Below are 20095 nucleotides of genomic sequence, written 5' to 3'. Positions count from 1 at the left end.
TGTATGAATACAATCACTTAACGAATGCATGCTTGGGGTCTTTAAAACCATCTGGTCTTTTCTCTGCAGAACTTGGGTGAATTAATGAATTAGTTTCTTGACACCACTGCAGTTTAGACCGTAGGGCAATGCCTGAGAGAGAGAGACGGCACGGGGGGCGGGGTGAAGCGGGTCGGGGGTTGCTGTCACATTCCATACCGGCTGTGGTGTCCCCTCTCTCCAGCCTCCAGGGTCCAGCTCTGGACCCCTCTGGTCCCGGCACTAACTAATTGTGTTTTTATTGCTCTGGCACCATTCCAACACTTGCACTTGCACTTCCCTAGTGTGTGCGTTCGTGTCGCTATGTGACACGTGACATGCTGTGTCAGACGGGGTCAGGTTGACTCTGGGGGAGACACGCACTCAGCCATCGTTAGGAAGACGATCTTCTGAAAACATTATACAAACACATGATATCCACACAACTGCGTCAGTAATTTTCGCCAGGGTTTGGTTGAGTTGAGTTGCTGGGTCCTTTGGTCCATGGGGCATTTTGTTGTTGAGTTCTACTGTGGAAGATGGAAGGCCTGTAGGTGTGGAACTGTGTACTGGGGAAGTTACGTGTTCATGTGTTTCTGTACATGGCGGTTAATGTCAGACATCTAATTTAATTTGTACCACTGTTAGATCCATTGAGACTGGCCAGCAAGAGTCTACTGCCATACACACAGACAAACACACATCAGAAGACAGTGCTTGGGTGTGTCATAATATTCACTGACTCTGAATGGGCAGAGTTGCCTGTGTCTTGACTAACCTTGAGGTTACTCAGCAACTGTTACCTAGGTGAAACATGAGAAGGAGTAGAAAGTGTAGCAGGAGGAACAGCAGAAGTAGTAATTGAAGGAGGAACAGAAAAAGGAGCAGAAGGAGAATTAAAAGGAGGATCAGGAGGAGGGGAAGCAGCTCTGACCCAGAAACAGACATGTGGTAGAGGAGATGTAATTCAGTTTGTAGGCAAACTGAAGTATCATTCCCTCCTCAATAACCACCCACCACGAACACACTTAAAAACAATATGATATCTCGTTTCAAACAAGCGCATTTTCATATACCTCTCCTCTACCCCATACATCTTTCCTGCTCACTCTCTCTTCTTTCGTTTTTTTCTCTCTGTCATTTCTCATTACTAGTCCACAGCAGGAGCCCTGATGAGTGGATGGGTGGGTGGGTGTTTGTGTGTGTGTGTGTGTGTGTGTGTGTGTGTGTGTGGGTGTGATTTCAGGATGCTGTTAGCTGAGTCGAGGAGTCAAGCAAGCTGCTCAGAGAGAGCGGTGTGGAGGGTGAGAAATAGAGGGAGAGGGGGAGGAGAGTCGTTCACTTCGTTCTCGGTGTAATCTCTGCTCATGGGCGTTTGGTCTACCCTCATTTGCATATGACCTTTGACATCTAATGGACAGTGATCTCCGCGGTCCAAAGTCCGGCTGAATAGCTAATGATGAAGACTTAGTGGACTGCGGGGCTGTGGACCCTTGACCTGCTGTAATGCACTGGTAGTAGTGGATGGGTCTTAGCAGGGAACTAGATTAACCTTCACCTTGTCCGCTAGATAGATCTCACGAGCGCACGTGCGCGCACGCACAACTCATTACCATCATTACCAAGATCATAATCGCAAAACAGAGGTGAGAGTTAGAACTAGAGGTCACAGTTCAGTCAGTAACCAAGGCAGTGAGCAACTGATTGGACTGGCTAACGCCTCCTGTAACACTTGCATGAACTTTCCAACCTTTGTGTTACGATAAGTCGCTCAGGGTAAGACCCTTCTGATAAACGCCTAAAATGTTAATTCATGGGACTTGTGCTGAGAGCTAAGACTGATTATATGCTGTTAGAAGAGAGATCCTCTCAAAGTAAAGAATGGGATAACTGGGAGAAGGGATTTGGGCTGAGGCAGAATTTCAAAAAGTGGGAACTCTCTGCATGGTTATTTATAGATTTTTTAGATGTTAGGGTCCTCACTTGAAATACCTAAGTATATTAATCATTACTTCCTCCAAATGTAGCTATTTACCGTACTTGTTATTCCTTGGGAAAATTGGTTTCTTTAGTTTTATATTACTTTAGTTTTACATGCCTAACTTTGTACATAATAGGCTAAACCAGGCTAAATAGGGTAAATGTAGTCTCATCACAGAAGGGGCTAAAATATATTTTTTAATAAATTCTAATAGACGGTATCAGCACGTAGATTGGTACCAATACATGAATGAGGAACCACACAAATCACAACCTCTGAGAAGTCATGTGACCTACGGGCTACAAGTTCTAGGCTAAACAAAACAACATAAATCATGCCAGATCGGGCTGTCAGCAGCACAGTTTGTTCACGTAGACAACCATGTCTCACTCTCAAACGTCAATGCCATATTTATTTCGGTAGCCGTGTCACTCTCATCATTATTAGGCTTGACAGTACTTTTCCACAAAATTGTGATTGCACCGGTCATATCACCACATCGAATGCATCATTATGTTGGGATTTTCAGTTTGTATCTAATCCAAACCACTATTCTTTCAGTTTGCATTGTTATTATCCATTTAGGCTACACTTTCTCTATTTAGTATTTATTCGATTAACCTATTTTAACTTACAACCTATTTGTTTCTCTCTGTAGGTTGCTTTAAAGTCTTGGTATTGCTACAGCTTTTTCTCCAACCTGTCTATTCAAAATCAGTTGATAGTGTTGACAAATTGTGATTTGCATGTAGTTTAAAAAAAGCTGAGTGCAAGAAACCAATTTGTTTTGCTCAGTCTCCAATTTGTTTGTGTTAAAGGTAGTGATTGCCATTCAAGGCTTAATTTCCGTTCTTCTAGCAGCAGGATATTGTGCTAGCAGGGCTAACTCAGATTTTCTTTTTCAAAATAAAAGCCATCATTGAACTATATAAGGCAATATAGTTAACAATCTACTCTGTCATTTTATGTTTAATGTCTGTTCCAATGTTGTTCTTGTCTGTTCCTTTTTTACAGACTTGATTGGTAACTAAATGGCCTTATAAATTTCAATGATGGCTTTTATTGTGATAAAGAAAATCTGAGTGCTGCCAGCATAATATCCTGCTGCTAAAATAACACTAATGAAGCCTCGTTTAGCCATCACTAGTTAAAATGAACTTTTTCAGGCTTTTCACTGGTCTGCGTGTGAGCCCTGAGCAGGATGAATTGTTGCTATCGGATGTCCTGTGTTGACTGTTGATCGCATTGCACTACAGTTTTAGGTTTTATGTTGGCTTAATATGCACATTAAACAAAAGGGGCGTGCTCGGTTGACTGCGTAACGGTCGGCATCCCCAAGGCTATTTAAAACAAAAAATATATGGGCAAGACGGCCACAAAATGGTTGGGTAAAAATTTAAATCACATTTCATTACTGTCCTGACATGTTAACTATTTAAGGTATCAACCTAAGCTGCGGTTAGTGAAGTAAAAGGCTGTCTATGGGCCTTATATGAAGGCTTTTTCTGTATAACAGTAAGTATCAGTTCAATAATCCAAACCCAGTTTTACTGAGTTCTGCCCGGTTGCTGACCGTGGAATCCAAGGTCTCTGCCCTCAGCATGCCAACTGCATAACAAAGCCGCACGTTAGAGAGGCCTTCAGTTGTTTCCAGCATCTGTGTAATGATCATTTTGTTTAATCTGTCTCATGAAATGCCGATCTGTCGGGTGGATTATTTGGTCAAAGGAAAAACGCTCACTAACAGGGATTACTTTGTGCTCAGGATTTGAGAGAATCTTTTTGTGCGTATGGAAAGACTTCTGGGAGCCACGCGTGTCTTTCTGATTTTCACAGTAACACATCCTGTGTTCAAAGTTCTAGCAACTCTGTCTCTTCTTCCTTAGACACTCTCCTCCCTTTCGCTCCCTTTTGATATACAGTATCCATCTAGCAACTCTTTCAAAGCTCTCTACCTCTCTCCCTCGCTCTTTGTTTAGCCACAGAGAAGATTGATTTTAACGTTTTGCTGAGTCATCATGTATGCAGCATATTTAAAAACACTCCATTAGACTTCAGACTGACTCCTATTGCCCCAATCCCATTCTGAATGTTGTCTCTACTCTCACCATATTTTGCTCCTCTGTCCCACAAATCATTGTTTGGAAGATGCCATTTTAAACAACAACAACAAAATCCTGAATTTTCCGGGACAAGGGAATATTTCCTCTAAATGTTGTGTCTGTGTGATGTCTGTAACCTCACACCCTCTTCCTCAGTGTCATTCTGGTGAAGCAGGGCAAATGAAAAAGACTACAAAAACACCCAAATGTGCCCTTAGAAAAGTTGCAAGCTGTAAATACCATGGTGCAGGTCTGTGGATGTCATAGGAACTACATTTTATCATTCCAACCCTTATCTGTTATTGTATAATCCTTTTTATGAAAGTCAATCACAAAAGTTCCTTGTACCTGCACCATCTACTGACCTCACCGTTCTGTTGCACAGCTTTTATTTGAAACATACAGATTAGGGTCCTAAATAGTGACATTGTCCTGATTACAACGCAAGATGGTGTGGGGAAAAGTTTACTTTAATCTCCTCTTCTCTTTCACTCTTTCATCACTCAATCTCTTCTATCTGTCTCTGGGGTTTTCTAAATGGTAGAGGACTGCAGGGACTTGAATGCATTGGAAAAAATCCCTAAATTCAATCCTAATTCAGTGTAATATACCAACAGGGTGGGTGACCGAGCATCTGTCTGTCTGTCTGTCTGTCTGTCATCTACCAACCTGTCTGTCTGTTACTGTATCTGTCATCTGTTAACCTGTCTGTCTGTTACTGTGTGTCGGACTTTCATCTACCAACCTGTCTGTCTGTTACTGTGGGTCTGACTGTCTGTCATCTACCAACATGTCTGTCTGTTACAGTGGGTCTGACTGTCATCTACCAGTCTGTCTGTTACTGTGTGTGGGACTGTCATCTACCAACCTGTCTGTCTGTTACTGTGTGTCTGACTGTCTGTCATCTACCAACATGTCTGTCTGTTACAGTGTGTCTGACTGTCCGTCGTCTACCAACGTGGCTGCCTGTCTGTGTATTCACAGAGTCTGTCGCTATCATAGTTGTGTAACTTTATTTTTTACATAAATATAAAGACTGGGACAACAAAATAATTTTTATCCTCTAATTTTCAGCTGGAAATGTAGGCTGCGAAACTTAAAACCAGTGGCCAAATATCCCAGAATGCATATTTAACTTTTACTCACACAGCACAACACAGCACAAAACCACATAAAACCACACAAAACACAACACACCAAAACACACCACAGTACTGTGCAATGCACTGCAAGATGACACAACACACAACAGCACAACACAACACACCACAGCATACAACAACACAATTCATCAAAACACACCACAGTACTGTGCAATACAGAACAAAACAACACAAAAACACACAACACATCCAAACACTACTGGTAGCAGAAATCATCCTGTAACAAAGTTGTTTTTAGTTCACTAATTTATCCACTTAGTGTCACACACACAGACTCTATATAGACTCTAAGAGTCTCTACCTACCATAGATCCACTTTATAGCTACCTGGGTATTGATATATTGACTCCATACTGTCTGAGAGGGATTCTGTTAACAGGTTAACAACAAGGACTCACTGCAGTGTCACGGATCACACACAAAACTATCTGCGCACACACACACTGAATCTCTCTCCATCCCACACACACAGGTGATGGGGTCAGTCCGTCATGTGAGCTGATGAGAGGGATATTGTGTGTGTGTGTGTGTGTGTGTGTGTGTGTCATGTGTTGTAAAACTGCTGACATTTTAGGGACGGAGACACAGTGATGGATGCACTGTGAGATAAGTAAAGAGTACTGACTGCAAATCCCCTTCACTGAGCGCAAACACACACTGGAACTTCACCTCTCCTCCCTCACTCTCTCTCTTTTCCTCGCTCCTGTGTGAAGCAAGACAAAGACTATAATTCCATCTGATAAAAGTGCTACTAGATTAATTGGACTGTGTGTGTGATTGAGTCTACACAGCTGCAGTCTATTCAGCCTGTGGTGAACTCCTGTTTGCAGCTGAATTCCATTCAGACCGGGAATGGCTGATTATATGTACAGTCTGTCGCAAAGACCCAGAGTTCTGTCGCAAAGACCCAGAGTTCTGTCGCAAAGACCCAGAGTTCTGTCGCAAAGACCCAGAGTTCTGTCGCAAAGACCCAGAGTTCTATCGCAAAGACCCAGAGTTCGGTCGCAAAGACCCAGTGTTCTGTCACAAAGATCCAGCAATTTTTTCACCCTCTCCTTTTCCATCACTTTCGCTCCCTCCTTTGTTCATTCCTTCGCTCTTTCTGATTTACTCTCTTCAGAGCTATTTTCAAATCATTTGTGTGTTATGATATGAGAGGACCTTGTCTCAGTGGACCTAACCCTCCTTTCTTTCATTTTCCCAGCTTATCACATTACACGCATAATCTTACTTACTCACACTAACGCAAACATCCAGATAGACTTCATGAGATAAAGTGTGAGGTCACAATTTTTCGAAGCTGCTCCACTAACATCTTCCGGTCTGTTATCTGCTGAGATATCAAGCAGGTCTGTTGTCCCCTGACATATCAAGCAGGTCTGTTGTCCCCTGAGATATCAAGCAGGTCTGTTGTCCCCTGAGATATCAAGCAGGTCTGTTGTCCCCTGAAATATCAAGCAGGTCTGTTGTCCCCTGATATATCAAGCAGGTCTGTTGTCCCCTGATATATCAAGCAGGTCTGTTGTCCCCTGAGATATCTAACTGGTCTGTTGTCCCCTGAGATATCCAACTGGTCTGTGAAATCTCAAATCATTAGAAGACATGTAGATCATTCAGCAGATTTCACTGTGTAACTACATCCAAGGCTCTCTGTGTCAGTTAATTTTCAATTCATGTGGCTTTATTGGCGTGGAATTTAATTTTACATAGCCAAAGCAACTGTAAAATAAAAAAGATAAGTTTATGGAACTGCAACTCTGTTTCCACCAACATTTCTGGGAAGTGTGAACATATTGAGAGAGTCAGGTCTTCCAATCTCCCTGTGGGGTTGTTTGGGTTTGTGAACAGAGCCCCAAGACCAGCTGGCAAGGGGGGCTTTTCTCTAATTCATATTTCTATAGATTTGGGCCTTGTTATGGAAGGTTTGAGAATCAGTTTCCTTCAGGGGAGGTGAAATGTGGGGTGAATTTGAACCGCTCCTTTCTAGATTTTGGCCATTAGAGCTGCATTAAAATGACCAATGTGGTGATAAACACTAGTGCACAGTTACATAACCTGACCTACCCCAGTAAAATGAGTCTTGTGTAGTGTCTTAATAGTATGATTTCTGCAGGTTTATACTGCAAAATGATTGTTCTCTCTAGAGAGGCTACAACATCAGAGCACATCTGCCTGGTTTCTGATATACCTATGCTGTACTGGTCTGAGGAGGAATTTATAGTGTGTGCTTTCAGTGGCTAACACCGTCGCTAATTACCCATCAAACAGCCGTTAAATCTAAATATCTTTCATGTGCTTGCCGCCCTGGAAACCTCTAAATGTTTCCCTTCACTAAGCTGTTGACCCAGGAGCTCAGCCAGGAGGTATGCCGTGTGTGTGTGTGTGTGTGTGTGTGCACGCACGTTCAGACTTTGTAGACTTCTCTATCTCTCTTCTTCTGAAGCTTCAGACAGTGCTGTTTCTCCTCCGTGACCAACTTCAAAAAGGAGCAATCCTTTTCACATACCGATTGCCCCCCCCCCCCTCTATCTCTTCTCTCTTTCAGTCCCTCTCTGTTCAACTCTCTTCATCCTCTCTTATTTCAGTCTCTTTTTCTTGTAGGAGTTGTGTTTTTCATTGTTTCTTTTCATTAGCTGTTAGTTTGCTGTATGCTATTGGCTTTCACTCCTTTTGAAGAAAGCGTTGCCTATTTCTAAGGGGCCTCAAGCAGAGATCGAAGTACATCAAATTGCATCTCTTATGTGTGTGCAGTCCATGTCTACATGGGCATGTGGGGATCCCCACGAAGATAGTAAACTAGTTTGGGTTGTTTAGGGTAAGGTGTTAGGGCTAGGTTAAGTTCAGGCATAACAGTTTGGGTATGGAGGTTAAGTGCAAGCATAAAGGTTAGGGTATGGAGGTTAAGGAGATATGAAAGATGAATTTCTGGGTTTCCGATCCCAACTAGGATAAAAATCGTGTGTGTGCGTGCGCGGGTGTGTGTGTGCGCACGTGCGTGCATGTGTGTTTGTTTATGAGAGAGTCCTGGAATGGATTTCCTTATGCTGTGGCTATGTGCCAATGTGTCCTGTTCAATCCTCTCCAGACATCCTGTATGGAAACAGCTGTATGTATGTAAATATATATGTTTCACCTCTGCTACTGTGAGTACTGTGGCTCTAAAATCTGTGTGTATGGCTGTGTTTTCCTGTGTGTGTGTGTGTGTGTGTGTGTCTGTGCGCTCAAGAGTACTGTAAGCGTTAGGACTTTTTTTTAGGAAGGTCTTAACCCTACGTGACCTGTCAAGTTGCTGAGCGAGGTCTACAACGGCAGCCAAAACCTTGTATTTACTAAACACCTCTCACTGACTCCGGGTCAACCCATCTGTGTCCTGGTCACCGCGGTTGGATAATGCCTTGTTCTCCTCTTGCAATGATTCAGTGATTTAATGTGAGGATGGTCTGGAGTTGGAACTCACAGCTGTCATAGGTACACTGGAGGGCCTGTGTTGTCTGTCGTAGTGTGTCGTCATACTAGGACTGGCTGTTGAGGCACCAGAAATGTGAACGAACAACTGAGGTTTTTCTATAGTACTTCTATCTGTGGATGTTGTGCGTAATTGACGAGATGTTAACTTGTTCTTAATCTGAGATGTTAATGTGTTTGTCCTGCGTATAATCGTGTGTGTGTGTTGTGTATATTATGTTAGACGTTAAGGTGTGTTTTGGTGTGTTTATTCTGTTAGATTTTAAGGTGTGTGTGTTTTGTATATTCTGTCGGACGTTAACATGCGTTTTGGTGTGTATATTCTGTCGGATGTTAACATGCGTTTTGGTGCGTATATTCTGTCGGACGTTAACATGCGTTTTGGTGTGTATGTTCTGTCGGACATTAACATGCGTTTTGGTGTGTATGTTCTGTCGGACGTTAACATGTGTTTTGGTGTGTATGTTCTGTCGGACATTAACATGCGTTTTGGTGTGTATGTTCTGTCGGACGTTAACATGTGTTTTGGTGTGTATGTTCTGTCGGACATTAACATGCGTTTTGGTGTGTATGTTCTGTCGGACGTTAACATGCGTTTTGGTGTGTATGTTCTGTCAGACGTTAACATGCGTTTTGGTGTGTATGTTCTGTCGGATGTTAACATGTGTTTTGGTGTGTATATTCTGTCAGACGTTAACATGTGTTTTGGTGTGTATATTCTGTCAGACGTTAACATGTGTTTTGGTGTCCTGTGCAGGGGTCCGTTCAGTGTGGTGAGGCGATGCATCAACAGAGACACGGGACAGCAGTTTGCTGTGAAGATCGTAGACGTGGCTCAGTTCACCTCCAGCCCTGGACTCAGCACGGAGGGTAGGCACACACACACTCTGTCCCTCTCTCTCAAACACACACACACACACACACACTACCCTCTCAGTTGTGTGTGGATGCTGATGGTTAGAGACAGTCATAGGCTTAGAGTTGGGTGATGTGGGGTTGGTGTGGGGGGTGAGGTAGTGTTTCTGTGTGTGTTTGAGTGAGAGAGTGAGGGGTCATTCAGGGGTGAGCTGTCTTGTGTCATTGAGAGACAGAGACAGGCTGGCTACATCATGGCAACACTGCAGGGGATGATTGTGTGCCTCATCTCCTGTCTTTCTGTGCTCTATTAAGGCTGTCTAGTGACATAGTTCCTGTGAATGTGTGGTTGTCCTCTCTGCTCTGTGATGTACTAGTTGTCCTCTGGTCTGTGATGGACTAGTTGTCCCGTCTGCTGTGTGATGGACTAGTTGTCCTGTCTGCTGTGTGATGGATTAGTTGTCCTGTCTGCTCTGTGATGGGTTACTTGTCCTGTCTGCTCTGTGATGGATTACTTGTCCTGTCTGCTTTCGTGTTTGAAACTTTTAAATGCCTTATTGTCATATTAAAGCACAATAAGTTAGGATATCTTGGTTGAGTTCACACTAGCTGCAAGTTCACGTCATTAGATAATGTCAAAATATGGATTTTCTTTGCAAAATAATTTAATGAGAAAAGTGAAACCAGGATATTGATTTCTGTTGCTGGTCCCTCAAGCCCCTTCAGTCATATATAAAGTCGATCAGAACTGCCATTTCTGAATGTGGGTGTCCGCGTGTGACAGAATCAAGTAGGAGAATGTAAATATTACTGACAGCACAAAAAAATCTGTGATCTCTTGTCACAGAATAGTTTTTAACTCGGGCTGTATCTCAGTTCACATATTTTTACTACATATTGCAAGTACGTACTGTATCAGTGATGGTGAAATATGTACTGTTAAGTATATTACTGTTAAGTATATTATAAGCCAGTATGATGGGAATGGGACATACTACCTCATCATAAAATTGTGTCTTGAAATTAGACAAATTTTTTATGTATTAGTATTCCTTTTTTTATGACCGGTTAACTTTTACTACAGATACCATTCATGTGTGGCTGTTGCTGCTGGCCACTTGAATAGCTTTCAAGCCAGTAGTAATGCTATCTTACAAGCCGGTAGTAATGCTATCTTACAAGCCGGTAGTAATGCTATCTTACAAGCCGGTAGTAATGCTATCTTACAAGCCGGTAGTAATGCTATCTTACAAGCCGGTAGTAATGCTATCTTACAAGCCGGTAGTAATGCTATCTTACAAGCCGGTAGTAATGCTATCTTACAAGCCGGTTGTAATGCTATCTTACAAGGCGGTAGTAATGCTAGCTTACAAGGCGGTAGTAATGCTAGCTTACAAGGCGGTAGTAATGCTAGCTTACTACTATAGAATTGTCAGTAGATTTTAAGCCCATGTAAGCGAGACTGCAGATGAACTTTAAACTCTGCCAAAGCTAACCCCTGCTTGAGCAAATGTACCTGGATACCTTTGACATCAGCATCTAATCAGCTGCACCTAAAATAGCCAATAATGTTAACCTCGCTAGCATGCTATATTTCATGGCAAAACAACATTAGTTTTTCTATTAGGCACAAATGACATTGATGGAATACCTAACAAACTTAATTGACTATTACTGAGTTTTGCGTCGAGTGACAATGTAGGAGAATCGTTGCAAACCCCTTTCTTTTCTATTGTGGTCAGTTACCAGATATTATCAATATCTATAAACAGGGTTTAACTTTACCTCAGTACTAAAACTAGGATTAATCAATATCTGTAAATAGGATTTAACTCTGCCTCAGTACTATACCTAAGACTAGTCCGTATCTGTAACCAGGGTTTAATCTTAGGTGTAAAAGCTGGAGTTACCCCTTATCTGGAGTTACCCCTTATCTGGAGTTACCCCTTATCTGGAGTTACCCCTTATCTGGAGTTACCCCTTATCTGGAGTTACCCCTTATCTGGCGTTACCCCTTATCTGGAGTTACCCCTTATCTTGGGTTACCCATTTTCAAACAGAGGACTATCCTGTTATCATTGTTGATCTAACTGACAGCTACACAGTCGTTTTACTCTCACTTCACTCTTGTGTTAATTTAATCTCATCTTTTTGCCAATGGAGTGTATAGGGACTAGCGCAGTACAGGAGATTTGATTGTGTGTGTGTGTGTGTGTGTGTGGTATTATCCCATAGGGTTGTTAAATGGTATATTTCAGTACAGTGATGGATGATGTCATTGGTTTAGTAGGTGGCTGATTCTGCCTGTCCCTGATACAGGAGATATGTGGTTTCTCTGGAGAACATTTCAGAGGAGACCTATTCAAACCCATTCCGAGTGCGAGACTGTTTGTCCCACAATGCCATACAGAAAAAAAATTGACGATTTTTGGATTTTGTTTTCCCACCCACTGTCAGGTTGGTTTTCTAAGTCTTCATGAGTGTTTGAGCTTAGCTTCTCCTCCCACCATGCCAGCGCCAAGCCCCTACAAAACCCCTTCTGAAAGAAGTATCATGGTCAGCTCCATAGAGGAGAGCTATCTCCTTTTCACCAGAGCCTGGGATTTCTGTCATCCCAGGCTAGTGATGGAAACAGAGGGATAGAAAATGACAGAATAAAAACCGAAATGAAACTTTGACTAGCGCTCCCATTCCTTTCCCTCATCCTCCGACTGCTTTATATCCAATCCCGTGCCTTGGCTGGAGCGCTGGGAAATCTATCAGCTGTACAAACACACACACACACAGACAAACACACACACGCGCGCACACACAGACAAACACAGACACACACCCTTTGTTGATTTGTTTTTATATTCCACATGTATTGGGTGATAGAAGGAAGAACAGTTACACTTGAGCAAGCAGCTTTATTGCCGCTGCAGAGTAATCACACACAGACAGACTGACACAGTGCTGCTCAGAGCCTGGGGGATGGAGGAGTGAGGGAGGAAGGCCCCTCTGAGGACTGGACACTCATCACTTTCACTCCATCCTTCCCTCTCTTTATTCCTCTTTCTCCCTCTTTCACCTTCTCTTCTCTTTCCGTCCTTCTCTTTTTTCCTGTCGTTCTCCTTTCCTTCCTCCCTGTCATCCTTCATCTCTTACTCCCTTGTTTCCCTTTCTTCCTCTTCTTCTTGCACCTGTATGGATCTGGGTTTTGTTATACACCAGGGCCTGTTTCTTCTCCACCTGCATCCTGGGGCATTTTAACACAGTTTCCCCAGCTGGATAAACATGGATTTCTGTTGGGATCACATCCTGCCGCTGCTGAACTCCCTCCCCCTGCCTCCCCCTCTCTCTATATCTCTCCCCATCTCTCTCTCTCTCTCTCTTCCCCTGTCTCTCTCACTCTGCCTGGCTCTGTCTCTCTCTCTCTCACCCTGCCTGGCTCTGTCTCTCTCTCTTCCCCAACCTCCTATCAGTTTGTTCTTTGATGAGTCATTGAACATGGAAGTGTGTTACAGGCTCCCTGCAGTGTGCATGTTTGTATCTGTGTCAAAGCCATATTGAGGTCTGGGTTTTTCTTCTGGCTTTGAAGAAAGAACAAGGCCTGCTGCATGTGATCAACCCCCCCACCACCACCACCACCATTTCATTCATTTCATCTCCTTTCATTTAACCACTCTTATGCAACCTCTCACCCTACTCTCTTTCCCTCCTTCCCCATTGAGTCTCTCTGTTCTTCTGAGGTCAGCTGTACTGATGATGCAGTGGTCTGAGAATTATTTTCATTCAGTCACTTCCAGTATACACACACACACAAACACACACACGCGCACACACACACATACACACAAAGAAGCCTGAGATCAAACATTGGGAGCTGAATCATTGTTGTTTTGTTTCTGTATACAGGGTTAGCATTGAAACTTAACAAGAGCTTAAACTAGATTGATTTTCATTAACACCATCTCTTTGAAATAAAATTAACATTAAATGTAGAAGCAATTTTCGATTCACACTAGCAACGAGTTATGGTTGCGGCTCCGTAAGGTGAAAGGCATGCTGACCTCTGACCTGGAAGGTGAATAAACTCACTGACAATGTTGTTTACCTGGTGACTAACATGGCGCTCTCCGTCAAACAAGAGCTGTTGCTGATGACAGTGGAATTGTTTCAGTGCCAATGTCAGATCTTTTTAGTTGCTTCTCATCAATGTTGATTCCTGATTATGTTCATGGAGTTCCAAAACCTGACTTGCTACATCACCAATCATTCCTCTTGAATTCACATTGAGTGTGACGTCGTCTTTAACCCCCAGTTGCCATGGGGAGTTTCAGTCAGAAAGATGTCCCACGTTCCCTCTAAAGGTGATCTGCAACAACTGCCAGTTTTATCATTACTATGTGTTGCCATTTCAGTCCCTAGAACAAAATACATTCTTATTCACCGTAAAGGAGTGGAAATATAAATTCCAAACTTTTCAGGGCAGGTGTCCCTTACTTTAAAAACACATATATTGATGTTTGGGAAATTATATGCGTTTTGAACACTTGAACACAGTGAATTTAGGTGATTTTACAAGGTTCGAATGTGTTACTCAATTTCAATTTCTATGAGAAACTAAATCATATAAAATTTTAAGTCTTAATTACTTTGTAGTCCTGTTCTATCATCAAAAAGAATTTCCTATGAAAATATATATATATATATATATATATATATATATATAATCATCATATAGTAATCATTTTAAGGGTCATTTGATGTTTTGTAAATGCAAAATCAAGGCATTTTTGGAATTGCAAATAGCTCATGGTCCCCTGTGATTAGTCTGCCAACATTGTTTAGGATTGAAGTGCCTGAATTTGACCAAAAGGTTCTTCTGACAGTCAAAGAAAACCTTTTTCGGATAGGATATAAGATATACAATTTTCTCACTAATTTGAGGTCCAGAAGGCACTGCATAATAGCAATATTATCCATGGTGGTCATTCTTGGTTTAAAAAAACGGTGACTTTGGCAGTTGCTATCTTAAAGAACATGCAATAATGCAAGAAAAAAGGTTTACAGGGGCAAAAAATGGAATGTTCTTGACTGACCAAGTCAGTCACCCAACCTGTATGCAACTAAGCATGAGTTTCACTTCTCGAAGAAAAGAATAAAGACAAAAATGCTTTATGTATGAATATACTGTATTTGGGTGCATGTATGGGTCTCAACCAGTATGGGTCTCAACCAGTATGGGTCTCAACCAGTATGGGTCTGCCAGTGTGTCTGCCAGTGTGTGTGTCTGCCAGTGTGTGTGTCTTCCAGTGTGTGTGTCTGCCAGTGTGTGTGTCCCTGTGTGTCCACGTGTGTGTGTCTGCCAGTGTGTGTGTGTGTGTGTGTGTGTGTGTGTGTGTGTGTGTCTCCACCAGTGTGTGTGTCTCCACCAGTGTGTGTGTCTCCACCAGTGTGTGTGTCTCCACCAGTGTGTGTGTGTGTGTATGTCTCCACCAGTGTGTGTATGTCTCCACCAGTGTGTGTGTGTCTCCACCAGTGTGTGTGTGTGTCTCCACCAGTGTGTGTGTGTCTGTGTGTCCACGTGTGTGTGTGTGTGTCTGTGTGTCCACGTGTGTGTGTCTGCCAGTGTGTGTGTGTGTGTGTGTGTGTGTGTGTGTGTGTGTGTCTCCACCAGTGTGTGTGTGTCTCCACCAGTGTGTGTGTGTCTCCACCAGTGTGTGTGTGTGTCTCCACCAGTGTGTGTGTGTCTGTGTGTCCACGTGTGTGTGTCTGCCAGTGTGTGTGTGTGTGTGTGTCTCCACCAGTGTGTGTGTGTCCACCAGTGTTGTGTGCGTGTCCCCACCAGTCTGTGTGTGTCCCCACCACTCTGTGTGTCCGTGTCCACCAGTCTGTGTGTGTGTGTCCACCAGTGTGTGTGTGTGTGTGTGTGTGTGTGTGTGTGTGTGTGTCCACCAGTGTGTGTGTGTCCACCAGTGTGTGTGTGTCCACCAGTGTGTGTGTGTCCACCAGTGTTGTGTGCGTGTCCCCACCAGTCTGTGTCCGTGTCCACCACTCTGTGTGTCCGTGTCCACCACTCTGTGTGTCCGTGTCCACCACTCTGTGTGTCCGTGTCCACCAGTGTGTGTGTGTGTGTGTGTGTGTGTGTCCACCAGTGTTGTGTGCGTGTCCCCACCAGTCTGTGTGTGTGTCCACCAGTCTGTGATATTTGTGATATTATGTGACATTTTCAGTAATTAGTTTTTGTGCTATTTGTGAATAAAGCCAAAAGGGTGAATACAGTATATAACACAAATATTCTGTATGTGTGTACGTGTGTGTGTGTGTGTGTGTTGGCATGCACACAAAGTTACATATATGATATCTCCGTCAGCTTGCTGTAGTATTCCCTCCCAGAATAGCTGTTGCCTGGAGGTGGATATAAAAGTAAATGCCTGCTGAGAGGAGAGGGGGAGATGTGAGGAGAGGATGGGTTGGGGAGAGGAGGGAAAGGGGAGAAGAGAGAAAGGGAGGAGAGGAGGCGAAGAGGGGAGAGGTGAAAAAGGGAGGTGAGGGGAGAGTAGAGAAGAGATGAGGGGAGGTAAGGTGAGGGGAAAGAAGAGGAAGGGAGGGGAGAAAATAGGAGGGGAGAAAATAGGAGGGGAGAAGATGGGAGGGAGGAGAGGGCAAAGCATCAATTCACTGTTCAATCTAAAGAACCAAGATCTAAGTCAAACATTCCAATGTGTCTGTAGAACCAAGTGTAACATTCCACATGGTGTATAGAACCAAGAACCAAGTGTAACATTCCACATGGTCTATGGAACCAAGAACCAAGTGTAACATTCCACATGGTCTATGGAACCAAGAACCAAGTGTAACATTCCACATGGTCTATGGAACCAAGAACCAAGTGTAACATTCCACATGGTGTATAGAACCAAGAACCAAGTGTAACATTCCACATGGTCTATGGAACCAAGAACCAAGTGTAACATTCCACATGGTGTATAGAACCAAGAACCAAGTGTAACATTCCACATGGTCTATGGAACCAAGAACAACATTCCACATGGTCTATGGAACCAAGAACCAAGTGTAACATTCCACATGGTCTATGGAACCAAGAACCAAGTGCAACATTCCACATGGTCTATGGAACCAAGAACAACATTCCACATGGTCTACAGAACCAAGAACCAAGTGTAACATTCCACATGTTGTATAGAACTAAGAACCAAGTGTAACATTCCACATGGTCTATAGAACCAAGAACCAAGAGTAACCTCCCACATGTTCTGTAGAACCAAGAACCAAGTGTAGCAATGCCCTGTGTCTTAAGAAACAAGTCTAACACTCTGCTCTGTCTGTACCAATAACAACATTCCACATTTTCATGAAGAGAGAGAAAACAAAATGTATTTTAGCATCATTGGTACTCTCTTTTGTTTTTGGTTTTTTTCATTCTCTCTGTCTCTGTCTTTCTCTCAGTGTTGATAGTATTATCCAGTGACTAATCTACTTTGATTTAAAGGGCTAGAGGTAGTTTTGTTGGTCTGTTTGCCAACTGGGTCATACATTTCAACTCAGGACAGAGTTGAGGGACAGAGAGAAAGGAGGGACAGAAAAAGAGTGGGACAGAGTGAACGAGAAGGGAGGGAGTGAACGAGAAGGGAGGGAGTGAACGAGAAGGGAGGGAGTGAACGAGAAGGGAGTGAGTGAACGAGAAGAGAAGGAGTGAACGAGAAGAGAGGGAGGGGGTGACAGAGAGAGGGACACTGAGAAAGTGGGAGGGACAGAGGGAAGGAGGGAGGGACCGAGATAAGCATCAGTGTGGGTGAACCACATGTCCAACATCCATGTAAACCCTCCAACACAAAAGGCCTGTTCTGTTGATGGCATTATTAACAAGACGAAAAGTCACAGTCCCCAAATTCAAATGAGCCATCCTCAAACTCTTAAACATCATCCTCAGGTCAGGCATCTTCTCCAATATGTAGAACCAAGATCTGATCACCCAAATCCGCTTGAACAGCACCCTTGGGAAAATCCTTTGCAGTATTGTCAACAGCAGACTCCAACATTTCCTCTGTGAAAACAATATCCTGACCAAATGTTAAATTGGCTTCTTACCAAAACACATCAAGACCGTCCATGAATACAGCCTGCACACACTGACTGACAAACAAAACAGAACAAAAGTGAGGTCTTCTCATGCAAAAAAAGGTTTTCATTCAATTTGGCATTGTGGTCTATTGTACATTAATTACATTAAATACATTAAATTAATTCAAGGTTCCGTGGGGGTGGGTTATGATATAATATAATCTATATACACAAACGATTCTGATGAATCTCTCAAGTTGGGGGGGTGAGACTGAGAAGCTTGTGCCCAGCTCTATACAATATTTGTACTAATGAATTGCCAAGTGCACTGGAAAAGTCCTGACGCTGCTGAACTGGAAATAAATTGTCTACTATTTTCAGATGATCTGGTGTTTCTGTCTCCAGGCAAGACAGGTCTACAACACCAACTAGATCTTCTGCACAAATTCTGTCGCAGGGGCTCTGAATGACCTCAGAGACTAGACAAGTAGGGCCTCCTACGCCATCAGAAATAACATAACTGATGACATCACAATGAAAAAATCTGTCTTAAACTCCTCCAATCATTCATAGGAACCGTTGTGAGGCCAGAAAATCACATTGTATGATTTTTTTATAATTAATTTGCATTTTATTGCATGACATAAGTATTTGATCACCTACCAACCAGTAAGAATTCTGGCTCTCAGACCTGTTAGTTTTTCTTTAAGAAGCCCTCCTTTTCTCCACTCATTACCTGTATTAACTGCGCCTGTTTGAACTTGTTACCTGTGTAAAAGACACACTCAATCAAACCGACTCCAACCTCTCCACAATGGCCAAGACCAGAGAGCTGTGTAAGGACATCAGGGATAAAATTGTAGACCTGCACAAGGCTGGGATGGGCTACAGGACAATAGGCAAGCAACTTGGTGAGAATGCAACAACATGGCGCAATTATTAGAAAATGGAAGAAGTTCAAGATGACGGTCAATCTCTCTCAGTCTGGGCTCCATGCAAGATCTCACCACGAGGGGCATCAATGATCCTGAGGAAGGTGAGGGATCAGCCCAGAACTACACGGCAGGACCAGGTCTATGACCTGAAGAGAGCTGGGACCACAGTCTCAAAGAAAACCATTAGTAACACACTACGGCGTCATGGATTAAAATCCTGCAGCGCACTCAAGGTCCCCCTGCTCAAGCCAGCGCATGTCCAGACCCATCTGAAGTTTGCCAATGACCATCTGGATGATCCAGAGGAGGAATGGGAGAAGGTCATGTGGTCTGATGAGACAAAAATAGAGCTTTTTGGTCTAAACTCCACTCGCAGTCTTTGGAGGAAGAAGAAGGAATAGAACAACCCCAAGAACACCATCCCAACCGTGAACCATGGAGGTGGAAACATCATTCTTTGGTGATGCTTTTCTGTAAAGGGGACAGGACGACTGCACCATATTGAGGGGAGGATGGATGGGGCCATGTATTGCGAGATCTTGGCCAATAACCTCCTTCCCTCAGTAAGAGCATTGAAGATGGGTTGTGGCTGGGTCTTCCAGCATGACAACAACCCGAAACACACAGCCAGGGCAACTAAGGAGTGGCTCTGTAAGAAGCATCTCAAGGTACTGGAGTGGCCTATCCAGTCTCCAGACCTGAACCCAATAGAAAATCTTTGGAGGGAGCTGAAAGTCCGTATTTCCCAGCGACAGCCCCGAAACCTGAGGGATCTGGAGAAGGTCTGTAAGGAGGAGTGGGCCAAAATCCCTGCTGCAGGGTGTGCAAACCTGGTCAAGAACTACAGGAAACGTATGATCTCTGTAATTGCAAACAAAGGTTTCTGTACCAAATATTAAGTTCTGCTTTTCTGATGTATCAAATACTTATGTCATGCAATAAAATGCAAATAAATTATTTAAAATTCATACAATGTGATTTTCTGGATTTCTGTTTTAGATTCCGTCACTCACAGTTGAAGAGTACCTATGAGAAAAATACAGACTTCTACATGCTTTGTGCGTGGGAAAACCTGCAAAATCGGCAAATACTTGTTCTCCCCACTGTATGCCTTCATTATGAGATAAACACCCAGTTGACCCTGTGGATGCAGAATTTTGCAAAGGTATTCTTGGAACCCCAAGTCATTTGGAGCATGAAAATTGCAACTTAATATGAACCAATCAAACCAATCAAAATTCTCACGCATTTCATGAGTGAATGTTGCAATTATAAAGTGGCTCCTGTCCACACCAAGGAGTCACACGTCTCCTTGCACTGTCAGGAGCATGCGCCGAATTGGCGCTATATCCATTCATCTTCAAAATCTGAAAAAAGGGGCGACGTGATATTGTAATATCGGAAAATGTCCATAATGTATCTTGAGTGACAGTGACTCGATAGTGTTTCCTCACTTTCTCACCCAATTCCCATCTCATTTACAGGTTCCTAAAACTCTATACAGTT

At 43.1% G+C, this 20095-nt stretch overlaps 1 protein-coding gene across 20 annotated transcripts in view; it reads left to right on the top strand.

The window, feature by feature from the left end:
• The window catches only part of caska (calcium/calmodulin-dependent serine protein kinase a), a 177585-nt gene that overhangs the window by 44571 nt on the left and 112919 nt on the right, over positions 1-20095 (top strand). For all 20 annotated transcript variants that reach the window (XM_034289158.1, XM_034289165.1, XM_034289166.1 and 17 more), the window contains exon 2: positions 9487-9599. In XM_034289158.1, the coding sequence (XP_034145049.1) occupies positions 9487-9599 (113 nt within the window). The remainder of the gene's footprint in view (positions 1-9486; positions 9600-20095) is intronic.

This window comes from Esox lucius, chromosome 20, assembly GCF_011004845.1.
Source record: "Esox lucius isolate fEsoLuc1 chromosome 20, fEsoLuc1.pri, whole genome shotgun sequence".
In the NCBI taxonomy this organism is placed as follows: Eukaryota; Metazoa; Chordata; class Actinopteri; order Esociformes; family Esocidae; genus Esox; species Esox lucius.
The sequence above is the reverse complement of the archived record's forward strand: the minus strand, read 5'-3'. Positions and strand labels throughout refer to the sequence as shown.